At 40.5% G+C, this 17,379-nt stretch overlaps 1 protein-coding gene across 2 annotated transcripts in view; it reads left to right on the top strand.

Moving 5' to 3' along the window:
- Positions 1-10,693, top strand: part of LOC119901717 (contactin-associated protein-like 4) — a 138,648-nt gene extending 127,955 nt beyond the window's left edge. For both annotated transcript variants that reach the window (XM_038717324.1, XM_038717325.1), the window contains exons 22-24: positions 1,501-1,719; positions 4,424-4,495; positions 8,288-10,693. In XM_038717324.1, coding sequence (XP_038573252.1) covers positions 1,501-1,719; positions 4,424-4,495; positions 8,288-8,484 — 488 coding nt within the window. In that variant the 3' untranslated portion in view covers positions 8,485-10,693. The remainder of the gene's footprint in view (positions 1-1,500; positions 1,720-4,423; positions 4,496-8,287) is intronic.
- Positions 10,694-17,379: the final 6,686 nt, after the last annotated feature.

Below are 17,379 nucleotides of genomic sequence, written 5' to 3'. Positions count from 1 at the left end.
CCATCAGCCTTACTAATGGACCCGGAAGGAATACAGAGCGACAGAGAGAGGGAGAGAGGTGATGGAGTGAATCAGCTGAGAGGAGCTTACAGGCTGCAGTAATGTTTCCTGCTGCTCTCATCAACATGCAGATGTGTGCTGGTAAAACCACAGTCACCTCTCAGTCATCTGAACAGACACTGATGCAGCGGTTTACAGCGGTAATGTGGCGTTCACAGCTGCTGTTTACACTGCTGTGAAGGAGTGGAGGGGAATGATGAAGGGATTACACCCTGCATTCATGTGGTATTGGAATAATTGGAAAATGAGTTCCCCACTGGGAAAATTCTCTTAAATGCCCCCTCGTAACAACAACTCTCGTCAAAGTCTGCAAAAATCTTAGTACACGACCTACCAAGTCAATGTCACATTGCGCAGAAACATGTCGGACGAAAGTGAATGCTTTTTTATTAAATCACATATTGCAAATACATTTAACACATACATTGCTCGCATGTAATTTGTAATATATTATTAGATTATAAACGTTGGTTGCTATCCACATAGAGTGACCTAGATAGTTATTCATTTACATGAATTCACATGATCAGGTAAAGATATATGTTAATGGTTTAGGTAATGTAGCCTACTGACGCAGCAAACTAAAGCTTCAAACTGCACAGAGCAACATCACATATAGAACAACCCACCACCCAGACACTATACAAAAACATACATGTCGTATTCACATTACTGCATAAAGCTCATGAACACACTGAATAAGGACGACTTCCCAGCTCTGGAAATGAGGCCATCCAAGGAGCACATGAATGCAGCATAAGTCAGTAAAGTCAACAGAGAGAGACGAGCGCACATGTGTCTTAAGTAGTGATAGATGCAGGCTGGAAGCTGAGTCATTGAAAGTCTCTGTACCGTAATGAGGCGGTGCGTGCGGTTTTGTGTGTGTGCTAATCATCAGACTCAATGTGCTGCAACTGTTGCCCAACTCGGATAACAGGGAAATGTGAAGCAGAGTCAATGAACCTGTCGGTGAGTGTCACGGATTATTGGGTAAGCCATTCTACTCGTTATGAAAGTTCAGCCTTTAAACAAAAGGTTAAAAGTTTGATCAGGTAGAGATAATTAAAATTTTATTACTGGATTCTTCAACCTGTGCTTTGAAAACCAGATTGCAAAAAAGACCCATCCTTAACAAAAGTGTTGCATTTTGTAAAATCTTAAAGCAAAATCTGCCCATTGGATCAAATATCTCCACTTGTTTTTGTACATATTACATTTCTTTCAAGAAAATACTTCCTATCTTCAACAGCAGTTTTGTCTCTCTTGGAACAAATGGCAAAAAAGACAAAGTCATAATATGAAATTTTAGGATGATTATATTTTTTATTAAAGATAAGTAACCTTGTCAGGAATCATTTACATTTGATTGAAGCTTTGAAACAAGTATTCTTTTATTCTGTTGAATTGGAGAAAGCCTCCCTCTCAATCTTCTCTCTCCAGAGTCTGATGATTTAGACGCAGATCTGGCCAGGGTGGCAGCTCTCGGTTTTACCGGTTGCCTCTCAGTGGTCCACTTTAACTCCATCAGCCCTTTGAAAGCTGCTCTGCTCCACCCAGACACCAGCCCTGTCATCATCACCGGACCTTTAGTCCAGTCCAACTGTGGCTCCTCAGCTTCGTCCAATCCCTACGCAGCAGAGAACACACACCACCTGTCAGGTAAGAGGGGAGGAGTCAGCTTTGTAGGTCAGTTTGTAATTTCAAATGTGTCATTTGAGATTAAAGTTATATCATTTTCAAATTCAACTAGACCTAGGGCGCAAATGTCAGGGGGCGCCGCGAGAGAAGGTTTTTGAGTAGGCGCAAATCAACTCAGCCCAGCTGCTGTGACACTGGCGTACGCCGTGATAGCAATTAAGTGCACCTCGCACTGTGAGTCCAGACAGTTGTGACGAGTCGTGTCGTTGTGTAGCGTTTTGCAATAAAAACATCTAAAGGCTTAGCCTGGCTCTGTTAGGGAATGTGAGCTGCTGAAGTTAACATGTCTGGATTTGTGGTGTGTTTTCCAGTTGGTTTCGGTTTCACATGCAACATGCAGTCCCAAACTGTGTTGGTCAAACGGTCTAAAGGGGATAATATCAGCGGAGCAATAAGCAATGCACAGCAGAGTATAGGACAGGTAGGTAGCAGATTGATTCAGCAGGGATTTTATTAAATTATAAAAGTTGATCAGGAGAAACATGGGCTATTTAAAAGCAATAGCTACAGAACGCCTGAAAGCCTTACTGCTTTATGTTCTATTCATTTTTTATATTTTGAATTGTCCCCTGCTGCCTGAATTTTGTGTTTCCATTTACATAAATGAAGACTTTTCCACCATAAATTGAGGCATAAAAGGCAGAAACCAGAATGCAGGAAATGAAGTCTTCAATGCTTAAAATCTTCTGGGGGAAAATCTTCTTTTGAGTTACCTCCACCATTGAAACAAAACCAATGCTGTTGCATTTCAAGAAATCTACCCCATAATGCAAGATAACAGTCTCTGGGTTGACACACAGTTTTATGTGGGGACACATACAGGTTTGGTCCCAATTTAGGCTATGATGTGGATCACACTTTTTGACCAAGATTACTAACTTGGCTTGTCATCTGTACATGCTAAAATTGTGAGTTTAGCTGCTGAACGTTAGGGGACTGATGACTCCAACCCCTGAGGTGGACTTTTTAGGGTTGGGCATGGGGGGGCGCCATTTAAAATCTCGCCTAGGGCTCCAACACTGTCTGATTGAAGGTGATCGTTTCTCACTGTCTCAGTTCAATTTTCTCTTCTGGGATTCTTCCAGTCTTCCACCAGAGGACAAAACTTGCATGCACATACAGCCCCAAACACTAAGCAAAAAAAATATATATATATAAGTACTGACACATTGTCTAAATAAATACTATAAATGAAGCACATGCAATCTACAGAATAATTTCTAACCTACATACAGAAAACCCTAAGAGCTAACTACCCTAATCCTACTATCCAGTGGTCCCAAGAAATTCATTACATCAGTCTGTAGCTCTATCATTCTTGGTTAAACAGGTGAAATACAATAAATGGAGGTGAAATACAATTGATAGGGAGCAAAGAAATTGGAAGATAGTGAAGGTACCCCTTGGAGCCACAAACAGGTCTCTAGCACCCTGAAGGCAAGTATGACTGGAAAGCATTTTATTAAAATCTCAACCTTTATTAATCACAAAATAGGTATTAAAACAATGTGAAGCACAATGAGACAGGTTGGCTGAGATATCAATGAGCCCATTAAACACACACTAGCTGACATGCAGTAAATATAATGACCAGCAGACATGTTAACCCAGCGCAAGGGGAGCTCACAGTCAGTGGGCAAGGGGCAAGTTTATCCCACACGCAGAATGCTAAGCCAGACCATCAGAATGGAACAGAACAGGAAAAGAAAATCACCAAGACAGTGACTCACCAACCCCAACTAAACAAAACACAACTCTATGCAGTTGTTGCATTCATATAATTTTGTACACATGTATGGATAAAAGATAATAGAACACATCACCTCACCAACAGGTGCCTATCAGCTAATCACCGCGTGCCCCGCTGAACTGCCGGTCCAGCCCATAGGTTCAATCCGGTCAGACCAACTGCCCCTCAATGTTAGTTCCCCCAGCTTCATGTCCACTGGAAACGTAGGCTTATTAGGTCCTATAAAATAAATAAATGAAAACTAAGAACATTTACTCTTTCATTTTAGTTAGTTTAGGTAGTTTTAGTTAGTTTTGCGAACCAACAATACAGTTTTAGTGTATAATTCTTTTGTAAATCCTCGGGTTTTTTTTTATTTCAGTTAACGACGATGTTTTTTCACGCCTAGTTTTCGTTATTTCGTTCGTCTTCGTTAAGGATTATAACCTTTGACTGTAAACAATACAAAGCATATTAACACAAACTATACAATCATAATAAACCTTCTCTCCATAAAACGCATCATTACCGGTGTGCCAGCAGGGGAATATCGCAACAGACACAAGATTTAAAAACTCTATACTGAGAAATACAGAGAGATTTGCCAATGATAGTTCCAGTGGCAAGGGCTTGAATGTAACAGACTTTCATTTAAAAGTCCTGCATTCCAGTTTGAATAGACTTCTTTTGGAGAGCTGCTGCTGTATTCATTTCTGCTCTGATAGATGATACTGTGATGTTGTCTCTGAATTTCTCTCCTTGTCTCTCTTTTCTGTTCTCCACTTCTTCTTTACATCATTTCTGCTTTCTGTTATTCTTCTCGCCATTTCCTCTTCCAATTCTTTGCCCCCTTTTGGCTTTCTCATTTTCACCTCACCTCTTCTCTTCTATCTTTTTACCTTTCATTTCTTCTGCCTTTCTCTTTCTTTGCTGTAGACCAGTCCGGTTCAGTGGGTTCAGGTCAACCATTAGTCAATGCCATCAGGACCGACTCGGCTCTGATTGGAGGTACGTCACCTGTTTCACCTTGTTTTTTGTTTTTTTCATGTGTATTGGACTTCTCCTAACTGTCAGAGATTACACTCAGTATTTTATTGATGAGTAATATTCTGCTGAAAGCCAGCCAAGGTGATGCAATGGGCAAAGAATGCCATCAAAAGTGAAATGTTTTTGCTCTTCTGCCTGATTGATTCAAAATCTGAATAGTTCCTATATGTGAGTAGTAAAAAAGTGAGAGAGTCAAAAGTCATTTAAAAGTGTCTATTAAATCTCTGACTCTGTGTCTATGTGCACAAAGGACTGCTGAAGTAATTAAACCGCTGCTGAAATTACGTGCTGATGGAGAAACTTTCACACTCTCTTCAAATGCAAACTAAACAGTGCGAAATTGATTTCAGCCATATTTTGGAATTCCAATTAGATGAGACTTTCTCTGGATAATGAAAAGTGCTGAAGAGGAAAGTCCATCTGGGTCCAAATGTGTGAAAATATGCTCCTTGTGTGTTGAAGTTAGATTAGCAGAACAACTAGACTGCGGGGAAAAAGGACTCACATACCCATGGGAGGAAGATATGAGCAGAAATCATGTTGAGACTTCACAGAACGTTCACAAAGTCCACTGTGATGGATTTACTTTACAGAATATCAGCAAGCAACTAGGCATTTCAGGATTTAGAGGGGAACACACATCAAAATCACACAGATGAGTTACAGTATGAGGTCTGCTCAGTTGGTTTCAGACAGGTTTATAGGTCCCCATTAGTATAGTATATTAGCTGCTGTAATTTTCATGTTTAATTTATCTTACGCATAACAGCTCTGTTATGGCCTGGCTAAAGGGGCCACAACAAAAAAGGAGACACACCAAGAGAAACAGTTGCCAAAAAATATATTTCATTAATCAAATTAAAATACCAAATTCAAGAAAAAAACATGGGGTATCAGTCGGTGGTGTGGAAGGTACATGAGAGAAACTGAAGAGTGCGAGTGTTGTAAGGTGAATACAATCGAGACATGGTGTGCCTGTGGGCTGAAGCAGAGCAAGTGATTAAGTCGTTGGGACTAAACCCAGTATTTTCCTGCACAACTTCCCCAGCTGCCAACATGAGCCAAGGCAGTCCCTCCTCCCTATCCCTCCCAATTTCCATACAATACGCACGCAACATTGACTTCAAAGTCTGATGGAATCATTCCAGTGCGCCCTAGCTGGTATGATATGCCAAAGCTTGGTTATGCTTCATTTCCAGCTGCTTGTTATGTTTAAACATATGAGAAGTGACGTTAGAACCTTGGTCACTTTTGAACACACGTGGATTGCCAAAAATGGAGATGAACTGAGTTAACGCCTTAACTACTGACTTCACTGAGATGAAAAGCAAAGGGAAACGGCTAATGGCTAATGGCTAATGGCTGGAATGGGACACAAAGAGGTGCTGGCCTAATAACCTCACTTGGTTTACCAGTGAGCTGGCATGTTTGGCACGACTTCACATACTTGGGGACATCGTGCTTTGGCCACGGCACGTTTTCGCTATCCCCCCAAATGACCACAACAAGCATGCACTGCTTACAATACCCTGCTTTTGCACCAGCAACTCTCCCTGAACAAAGTAACCATGATTATTCCTCATTCCACCAAGCAGACAGAATTGAATCAGTCAGTGAATCTGTTCAGAATGCACCATATTTTTTAGGGGCAGCACGGTGGCCCGGTGAAGAGCACGGTGGCCTCACAGCAAGAAGGTCCTGGGTTCCTTCTCAGGCATCCCGGGCCTTTCTGTGTTGAGTTTGCATGTTCTTCCCGTGTCTGCGTGGGTTTCCTCCGACTGCTCTGGTTTCTCCCACCATCAAAAAAATGTTAGGTTGGGTTAGTAGGTCAGTAGCATTGACCAAGGCACAAGGATATGGAGTTGGTCCCTGGGCGCTATAGTGTCTGCTCACTGCTCCCTTGAGGGATGGGTTAAATGTGACAATAAAGTACCTTTACCTTTTACTATGCACTGCACGGCTGGTCGGTCACAGCAGGAAAACCTCTGGAAATCCCAGACCACCATAATCTGGCTCCCCAAATGCTAGCAGTCTAGCAACAACCACAGGAGATGCCGGCACATCGAACCACAATTGATTACCAGCCAGGCCATTTTCCAAAATCATCACCACATCGTCAAGTGGTAAGGCAGGACACATCCTGACAGGAACAATGCCCCAAACAAGCTCATATTTGAGTACAATATTATGGTTTAATGCTCCATACCCTGCATCAGCGCAAAACCCCCCGTTTCTGTTTCGGGTTAAAAGGGCAGCACCAGACCGTGCAACAGCTTAATTGGAACATGCGTCTCACTACCAGCCAAGGACACACAAGCGTCAGCTATAAGCGACTCAAAACCAGAACCAGCTCTTGGGTCCTCACACACTGGCTTCCTTTCTTTCATAGGGCATAGCATAGCTGGAGCATGGGATACCACATGACGCTGAACTTTTAACTTTAACAGTGGACACTGATCCTTCCACTGACCCTCCCCACGGCAGTAAATACACACTCTGGCAACCTCAGGTCACCCTGTAAATGCAGGCTTACCCTTTAGGGACCAACTGGTATGATTTCAACTCAGCCTTTTTCACTATATCATAATCTAAATCTTCCTCAGCACATATAAGCACATATATTTTTTGCATCAGCAACATGTTCAAAGAGAGTGAAAAAAAGTTTCAGAGTCTCGCTTATTAAACTTTGGCACCAAACGCAAACTAGCAATGACATCAATACCACCCGTTGCAGAACCAGCAAAAGCAGAATCCTCCACACCAGATCCCATGTGGAGAAAGCTTGCCCTCTCAAATTAACTGCAATTTGGACTGCTCTAACTCCAATTTCGGTCTGTCAGTGCTCTGCCGAAGTTTCTCAAACTACTGCTTCTCCATGTCCACTTTTAACTGTAACTTCTCCTGCTCTGACTGCATAGCTAACTCCTTCTGCTGCTCAAAAGTCAAACCAACTGTCGGCACAACCGCTGGCGCAGACACCAGCACAAAGCACACTTTCCTACACACACCTTGTTCAAACAAAAAACACATTCCTGATCTCCTCCATACGCTGGTAGCTAGCTATTTACACCAGCTGATCCTTTTTATAGCCATTTACAAAAGCCACCGTAGACACAGCAAAAAACCCAGACAAGGGGTAACAACTACAACTCACTACAAAGTGTTTACCACCAGACACACACTTGAGGTACAAGTGAATCCTCACAGAGAGTTTAACTGCCTAATTACTGGTAAGTACTGGTTACTTACTCACCCCTAGTCCAATGGGTGTTGCGGCAGGTAATTAACTAAAAAGAAGCAAATAATCACTCCCACAAAATCATGTACTCCAGAGACATCCCACATCTCTAAAATTAACTTTGTGTAGATGTAGTACAGCAAGCTAGCCACTAATACATCCAAGAGTCACCCTGGGTTTTCATTAGAGAATTGGAAAGTGGGCATCCAGTTGCTGCTGATCAAGAAATGGCTTCACAGTCTAAGCTAACTGCTTGTTAGCTCACAATGCATTGTTTTCTGTCTTTACGTGTTAAATGCATATGATAAAATCTGACAATATTGTGGGAAAGCACTTTTTATGGATCTAGGCTAGACCTTTTCCCACTGCAGTATTTTCGCTAAGCTAGGCTAAACACGTCACCGAGCTGCCTGGACTAAACTCACCGATATAAAATTGATACCAATCTTCTCATCAAACAAATATATTTCCCTACATGTCTGAATATATCAAAGTAAATATCCTCTACCTTGCAGGTGTCATAGCAGTGGTGATCTTTGTGATTGTGGCTGGCCTGGCGATAACTGCCAGATTCCTCTACCGGAGAAAAGAGACATATCGAAACCAGGAGGTGAAGGGTGTCAAACGGGAGGACAGCCAAGACTTCCCTTTCAACAACCAGACTGAATCCCAGAATGTCTCCGGTGAAAACCCAAAGGAGTATTTCATTTAACTGGAGGCCTGATGAACTGGTGGTTTTTGGAGCAGAGGTTGCGGATGGAGGTGTCCTGCCATGCCTCAGGACTTTACAATGGACTCAAAGCCACACAGACACTTTGCCTGAGGCTGTGGCTCTACAGAATATAGACAACGAAAAGGAACTATGTAAACAGTTTTGTCTTTTACTGTATATAATGTACATACTGATACAAACATGCAACAGTGCTGGACCTATAAGGTGTTGATTTCCTTGTTTCAAAAACTGTAAATATTCAAAAATGTAAATGTGGAAGTGGCGTCTACAGCAATATCTAACTAATGTCATAATGTCATATTGAAATGTTGCAAATAGTCTTAAGGGAAACAGATTTTTGTTGATTTAGAGTACTCAAACACATCAGGGCTGAAGTCATTTGGCTGATGCACTTTTCTATGAGGATAATGAATGGATGTTTGCCTAACTGGAAATGGAAACGTATGACCTGTAATTAGGCCCTCTAGGCCCCAGTACTTCTGTAAGAGTTTGTTTCGTGGTTTATTCGTGTGTAATGCCTTTTGTTGTGAGCCGTGTTTTGGGGGAGTACACCCTGAAAGCCCCGTTTAAGGGAAACCTATGTCAGCTTGTACACTTGGAGAATTTGCCAGCATCGTCAGAGCCCTTGCAGTGCATACGTCCACCAAATACCAAGTCATTGTTTGATGATTTTCTAACTCCAGTCAGCACATTAATTAAACATTTTGATGAGTGATTTTCTTCCAGCAATCGTGCTACCACAGAATCTTGGTGTTAACAAGTGGCATCTTCAGAGTCAACATAGTTTTACACACTCCAATCACGCACACCACCATCAGTACATAATTTGTACTGTGTGAGAAATCGTACACTGCAGTCTGGCAGCTCCTGGTCGAGAGACCTGGAGACTTTTTATACTGTAGGGATTCATTTTCACTTAATTTTCACTTTTACTTCTTTCTTTCTTGTTCTTCCTCTTATACTTCGTTCTTTCTTTTCTCTGGTAGGTTATTTCCATTTTAACTCCAAAAGAAGGGAACAAAAATACATCCATGAGCATTGAGTGTTGGTAGTTTCGTATAGTTTACAAGCTATTCATAAAAGACTAGCACATGTTGTTCACTCTATAATAAAAGTTTTCTCCTCCCTGCTGCATGCTGCCTGCTGGGCGCTTCCTCTGCCAGTTCTCTTAATGTCTCTGAACAGCAAAGCTTTTAACACTGACAGCAGCATAGGCTCCATAACACCGTGGCTGTCTGTCACTTCGTTCACCGCACGCAGAGATAGTTAATGTTTTTTTGAAATGCTAATCTGCTTTGGTCTGACAGGTGGATTGTGACTTGATGGAAAGCAGAGAGATGATCAGGATGAGACAGAAAGATAATCCAAGAGAAAGTGTGGATGTAATGAACACAGCCTGATATTAACACTGAAAATGAAGCAAATCCCTCCCCGTGTGTTAATGCAGCTCATGTGTAAAGACTGCTGCTGATAGAGGGAGGATGAGAAGCAGAATGAGGATCCACAGCAGCTGTTTGTTAAACACACACTGCCGTCTCTCTCCGAGAACCCCAACGCACAGATGGCATTTTAATGACAAAAGTTGCTAAAACTTCAAAGTGCATTATTCATCTCTTTGTTTGTGTTTTCCCTTTTTCCTTGGCTTAGCCCACACATTTTACAAGGGCGTGCTGCTTCCGCAGCACAGATGCCAGAGGTCAGTTGGGGTCATAGGTGTGGACCTATGCTAAGTTCAAGTTACAACAAGTTCCCGTTACATCGCCACAGCAACAGTGTTTAGACAAGCGTCACAACATAGCGTCATCATTGTATAAGTATAAGATGTAAATTTTCGCCACTTGTGTGCAAAGATTTGTGAGTTTTCGAACACCTCTAGCCACTCAAAAGTGCCAATCATTTGGGAGGAAAAGAACAATTCCTTTTAATTAGGGTCCTTGCACATTTTGTGCTCAGGCCCTGAGAACGTGTGGATTATTTGTTGGACAGTGGCGTAGTTCCTCTCTGACAATGCACTGGTTTAAAGTTGAATTTTGTTCAGTGTAACTGTAGTGTTGGTCAATAACAGTGATGTAGTGAGTTTGAGTGACATGCCATAGAAAAATCCAGCTTTTACCCATATCTGGTTGTTTGGTTATCAACAAAATCCTGTTTGATGGAAATAAAAACCAATTTCCTTTTGAAAAGATCATGTTTTTTTCATTGTAGCTGGATTTTCTTCCCGCTTTACAGTTGATTCATCAGGAGACACTCTAATTGTGCAGATGGAGCTTGTGAACCAATTTACATGTCTGCAGGCCTCTGCACAAAGCTGACATGTGTCTCCACAACAAAATGAAAGAAAATTCACATTTGTTGAAGTAGGATTCTTTTCAAACCATTTAAACCACTGAGCTCTTTTATTTCTTTGTTAAATGAAGCTGACACACAGCAAAGACTCCCCCCTCAACAACCAGGACAATTTACATACATTTGCATCTTTTATATTTGCTTCTTCAAACCGTAATGTGGGAGGATACACATCTGTCAGTACTGACATTTCTGATGGCTGTTAACATTCTGCAGACCCGAGATGTAAAGGGAAATATGTAAAGCCGTGCAGCAACCAGGAACAGAGGACGTCAAAGTGAAACTCTGAAGAGCCATTTAGCCTCGCTGCCTGTTTAAACACTCAGATGATTCAACTGCCTCAGATCAGCAATCCCTGTTTGATTCATTTAAATCTCTTCGTATTGGTTGTGATCAGAGCGAAGATGTGTAGCTGCCATCTTCAGCATCATCAGTGATTTCAAAGACATCATTGAAGAAAACCCCAACATCTTAAAGATCAACTAATCTGCTGCCAAGTGGAATTTAAGTGTGCTTCAGTCTCATCTGTAGGCAGTTAATGTGTTTGATTAGGATGACAAATACCACTGGGACACAGCTCCATTTATTCCACAAGAAAACTTCAATATATCATTCCAGGGGAAAATTTTAAAAACCTTTGATGTGCTGATTCAACACATTTCATCTGCGGTGACATTCATGTAGCTCGTGGGATTATAGGCACCACTTTGTATTCCTGTGGTTCTCTGCGATTGGGTGGCAGCTACAGAGCCACCTCTCCATAGCTGTCATTTACGCTAGGGACACCACTTTTTCCAGCCACTTACACATAAAATGGCTGATTTTCTCCCCATCACTTTCTGAAAGTATTTGTTAAAATGGTTCTGATAAATTGCTTGCAACAAGAAACGTTACATAACAAATGAGAATACTTTGAGAAAGGTTTATTTGAAGAAACATGCAATGTAATGTAAATATCTAAGAAATGAATGTGCATTGTCCAAGAAATTAATGTTGTGTTTCCCTTTATATATATAAAAGACCAGAAATTGGTCCAGAAATGTCTCGAGAATTAAGGAAATTAAGTGTTTAATGCTCAAAATGTTCTAGGGGAGGACACACAGACCCCCCAAATCATATATCACAGTAGTGAATATTTATTCTACTATCTTCCAGTTTTGTTCATATTCCGGGTGTAACACTGCACCCCTTATCTGAGTCCTTAAATGTCCCCACCACTTTTCAGCACAAAGTGACGCCCCTGCGCCTCACTGTTGAAACGAGTGTGCTGTCTGCGTTAGTTTATAGAGAGCCATGCCACACTCTTTCAAAAACATTTAAGTGCTAAAATGGCCAGCAAGGCCACTTTGTTATTCCTCTTATGTTTTCTGTAGCAGTAGTGTTTGTTGATAATAAAAACTGTCGACTCTGTCCAGTCCCAGCCGATCTATCCTATGTGTATGCATGCATTGTGAATATGCATATTGAAATGAGCAGAATACAAGAACAAAATACATTATGAAATAAATAAATTTGAATAAATTGTGGAAAATATATAAATGAACTAACACTCTGTCAGATAATGGAAGCAATTATTAAAACTCAGGTCATTATTTAATTTTACAGTGTCATTTTTCTTTACAGGCATATTGTCACAGCTCTGTTTCCATTGGTTGAGTTTTAAGTTCTTAAATCATTTTTAAAAAAATGTAGTACTGACCACTTATCTTCCATATAAAGAAACAGTGCTACAGACTTTTATTTATGTATTTCATATGTTCTGATGACATATGTATCTACATGCTTACATACATTCTCACCCCACCTATTTCAATGTTATTGCAGAATCAACAAGTTATGAATCTATAATAAGTGTATCATACAGGCCTTAACATGGAAGTCTTTCTCCAGGACTTTTTACAGGACATGATAAGCAGATAACAAACACAGCATGCTAGCGGCTCTGTTTCGTTGGTGCAGTGGTGCCTTGAGCTACATGCTAATGTAAACATGCTAACAAGCGCACGGTGACAATACTAACAGCTGCTAATGTTTACCATGTTTATTATGTAAGTTTAGCAGGTTAGCATGCTAACATTTTCTAATTAGCACTAAATACACAGCACATCTGATTAGACTTAGGCTTGTGGTTGTAAACCTAAGAATTGGACAAATTATAATTTTTATCTTTTGATGGCACTAAATGAAAAATCAGAGGATCACTAAAGATTACAATGGTCAATGAAAAATTACAATTTACCCTGATGGGAACATGAATGTCTGTACAAATCCATCTAAAAGTTGTTGAGTTCTTTCAGTCTGGACCAAAGTGGAGGCCACAAAATAAAATGTGCCAATACTGTAGAACTTTCTAACACATCTTGATTTATTTGGACTGCAAAGTATAAAAAACAAATAAATAAATAAAAACAAACCTTAACAATAATGTTGAATGAGCCCCAACTGAAACAAAGAGCCTGCAGGATCAGTTTGCTGTAGGCAAACGATGTGCAACCCAGCAGATGAAAGGTGGAGGTTCATGAGAGTGAGTGACCTCCTAGCTTGTCTAGATTACTGTTTATCACCCAGTATATGCAACAGAATGTATATAGGTGTAGAATGAATGCACAGTATTTGTTTAAAAGTAGTTGATGGATTGAGCCTGTGTGGAACTGCATCGCCCCAACACTGCTTTCAGATACAGAGTTACTACGCAGAGGAATAATTTAAACATAATTGGAGAAAGAGACTCCAGTCCTTCGTAACTTTTTTGGTTGTGGCTGATTGGGACAGGTCAGCTGGATCTATAGGTCACATACAGACAGACACCAATGAAGCCTGATGCTTACCATAAAGAAACAGAAACAGAAAGCATGGGATCTGGCACATCCATCATCATCCATCCTTGATTGATTGCACTTCTCTTTTCTCCTCCACTTGGCATGTTGACCATTTTGATGACTTATATCCCTCGATTGTTCACTTCTGCTTCCTCTCAGCCATGTAAACAGTGGCTTTTAAAGTCGTAATCACTGCCGTACCCATTTTAGTGGCTGTTCAGATGATGGGAGAGGTGCGTGTGATTGTAGCAGGACAGATTTGCATGTTGATGAGAGCAGCTGAAGCAGTTTTCTTTTCTTGTTATGATGTTCATATGATTCTGGGATAAAATGTGCAAGACTCTGATGTGGTAATCATGTATAAACTGTTGTGTGGTGGTTCACACACGACATCAGCAGATAACACAAATGTAATGTCCACATGATAAACCTGTGGTGGCTGATAATGGTCAGGACACAGAGAACCCCTTTCTGATGTAATGTTGGCTTCTCTCCCTACTAATTCTTTTCCAGTAGTGGAATGTCACTAAGTACATTTACTACAGTACTTTACTTAAGTACAAATTTGAAGTACTTGTACTTTACTTGAATATTTCCATTTTATACAACTTTATACTTCATGTATTTCCAAATTTAATCAACTGGAGGATGAAGTGTTCCTTTATAGGGGGAGAAAATTCTCCTACTTCTTAAGCTAAATAAACAATTTAAACCCTCCTTGGATCAGCTGGAAAATGCATCATCACAAGGCTGAAAACAGAGCCGTTTTTCTGACTTCAGAAAACTTTAAGAGATACGTGGTTCTCACAGGACAGCAAAGCTGCAAACATGATATTCTTATAGAAAATGGTGCATTGCTGTAGATTAAACTACCCAACATTAAATAAAGCAGTTAAAATAAACATAAACTTAAACATCTACTGCTACTGTGAACCACTACTACTTTGTTTGAATTCAGGACCTTTACTTGTGGACTATTTGTACAGTGTGGTATTAATACCTTTAAGTAAAGGATCTGAATACTTCTTCCACCACTGTCACTTTCTCTTTCCTGGACCTCTCTCTCTCTCTCTCTCTCTCTCTCTCTCTCTGAGTCCTCCATCCCTCTCCTTGTGGTCAGCAGCTCTCCATCACATGATGCAGATGATGCTGTTGTTTGCCCTGCAGGAGGAAGTGGAGCCTCTCATTAGCAGCCCCTCACAGAGGAAATAAGATACCCACAGGATTCCTACTGACTGAGACCTGCTCAATCGTCGTCGTAAGTCCACTGGTTTTATTTATTTAACAATGTGTGATAAGTTCATAGAAATTAAGATAGTTCATATATATATATATATGTGTGTGTGTGTGTGTGCGTATATAAGATCCTGTCACTTTAGTCACTTTGGTAAGGGAACACACTGAGGCACTTTAATATTAATGACCATTTTAAGACTAAGATCTGTTTTTCCTTGAGTGTGTAGAGGGAGATATGTGATTTTTGTATTGAACAAATAAAATAATAGTAGTTTTAAACAACCACTGGTGTAATATTAATGCATCATAGTGATGCAATATCTTATATTTAGTTTCTAAATTAGACTGTTAGATCATAACTTTATATTGTAATGTCTTCAGGGCAATGGAAAAGTGAAATTGATTCCTGACATGGATGTTTTGTTTATTATATTCCCACATATACAGTGAGCCCAGTCTGAACAGAGCAAGACCTCTGTGTATTCAATACATTATTGCTCACTTTAGTGTCCCTGTTAGTGATATTACTGTTGAAAGTGATTTCCCTTTACACAATAGCCAGTACTGAAAGGTGTTATAGAATTCACTGTCTGTCAGCTCCTTCTTTAAAGTCTCCGTGCTCAGTCTCTGGCTGATTTAATCACATCACACTCTGGTGTTCCTCACAGTGTAGGTGGGCTGAATAAATTACTTAGAGATAACTACAGGAAACACTGCTGTCTATGGAGATGGGAAGTGGTAGGAGTTATTTCGAGCGCTGCTGGCTCCAGAAGTAAAAAGTCCCATTCATTCTCCCCTCTGACAAAGTAATGTGACTCACAGTGGGAGCTTTTCTGCTGTTTGGATTGGTATGACACTCTCCTGGTTGAATCTGCTGTACAAAAGATTAAAAATTAGTTCTTTCATTTAAAAAAAAAGTCAAAGGTACAAGCCTGTGTGTATAAAAACTTTGGGGTAGAATGTACCCATACCCTCAACACTGTTAGTGTCTCAAGTTATAGTACAGAGATTGCCAGATGCAGGTGGTGAGCACAGGTTTTGGTCTCACACGCATTATGATACCAAATCTGGTAGCCTCACAGTGATGACCACACATAGTCATTTTTATATTTCTTTTTATGTTTTAATTAAACAATCAACAACTATCTACACTTTCAGCACCAATCATTTGGCCTCCTTGAAGCTCTTACATTAGAGATGGCTTTTAAAAATATGTACGTTTTCACAACCTGCTGCTCTATGAATTCATGCACCTTAGTACACGGCTATTCACTTTGACAAAGAAAAAAGTGGCCACAGTCAACACCCACTCTTCTAGTGTCCTGTCAGATTAAATTCATCACATTCCTCTACAAGGTTCATGAGACATTTAGCAGATAATACTCCTTCACTGCTTTTGTTTGCTGTGTAGGCACAGAGCTACTCCCACCTCTGCTCGTCAGTGGCATGGTGTCAAAAATCACAAAGCCCACAGATAACACTTTGCAGAACTGATTTTAGTTCATGAGTTCCCTCTGCTTCGATTTGAAGGTCTCCATGTTTTGTGATAATGCTCTGCTGGGGGGATAACATCTCTCCTCTCATGGCAGACAGCTGGTAATTATCCAGCCCACCTACAGTTTATAAATCTGAGCGGCTGTGGAGAGTTAGAATTCTGTCAGATGAGTAATTAGATGGCAGAGTTTGTCCGGCTAATTATCAGCACACCTACAGCATGTAGGAGAGAACGTAGTCAGTCCACCATCACTCCCCTCATCTTCTATCTTCTATCTTCATTTATCTGGTGAAAATCTAATGAACACACTTTGTTTCATTCATGTGTGGGATTCTTAATTCAGAAGATCTGTCATTTGACAGAGACGCCTCGACTGAACCGCTCATTGCAATCAATTAACATTCAAGTTCTCTTTATCTCTGACAATGTTTCAAATGAAAGGAAACAGTCTAATCAGTCATTTTCCAACCACAAAACATTATAACTACAAATATGATAAATATGTCACCTATTGTGAGATGAAGTAAAAAGAAAAAACACTAGTAAGAGCTAAGATTATTTTGTTTCCAAAGGTCAAGACTGAAGTAACATGATCAAAATGTGAACGCTGCTGCTCGAGTCCTCACTAAGACCAAAAAGGTGGATCACATCACTCCAGTTCTGAGGTCTTTACATTGGCTTCCTGTATGTCAGAGAACTGATTTCAAAATCACGCTGTTAGTTTATAAAGCACTAAATGGTTTAGGGCCAAAATACATTTCTGATCTTCTGCTTCGTTATGAACCATCCAGACCTCTCAGGTCGACTGGGACAGGTCTGCTTTCTGTCCCCAGAGTCAAAACTAAACATGGAGAAACAGCGTTCAGTTATTATGCTCCGTATATCTGGAACAAACTCCCAGATAACTGCAGGTCTGCTGAAACTGTCAGTTCTTTTAAATTAAGACTTAAAACTCTTCTTTTTACCACTGCTTTTAAT

Source organism: Micropterus salmoides, unplaced genomic scaffold (genome assembly GCF_014851395.1).
Source record: "Micropterus salmoides isolate LMB-PRFRI ecotype aquatic unplaced genomic scaffold, ASM1485139v1 Ms_hic_scaffold_14, whole genome shotgun sequence".
Classification (NCBI taxonomy): Eukaryota; Metazoa; Chordata; class Actinopteri; order Centrarchiformes; family Centrarchidae; genus Micropterus; species Micropterus salmoides.
This window is presented reverse-complemented; position numbering and strand designations above follow the sequence as displayed.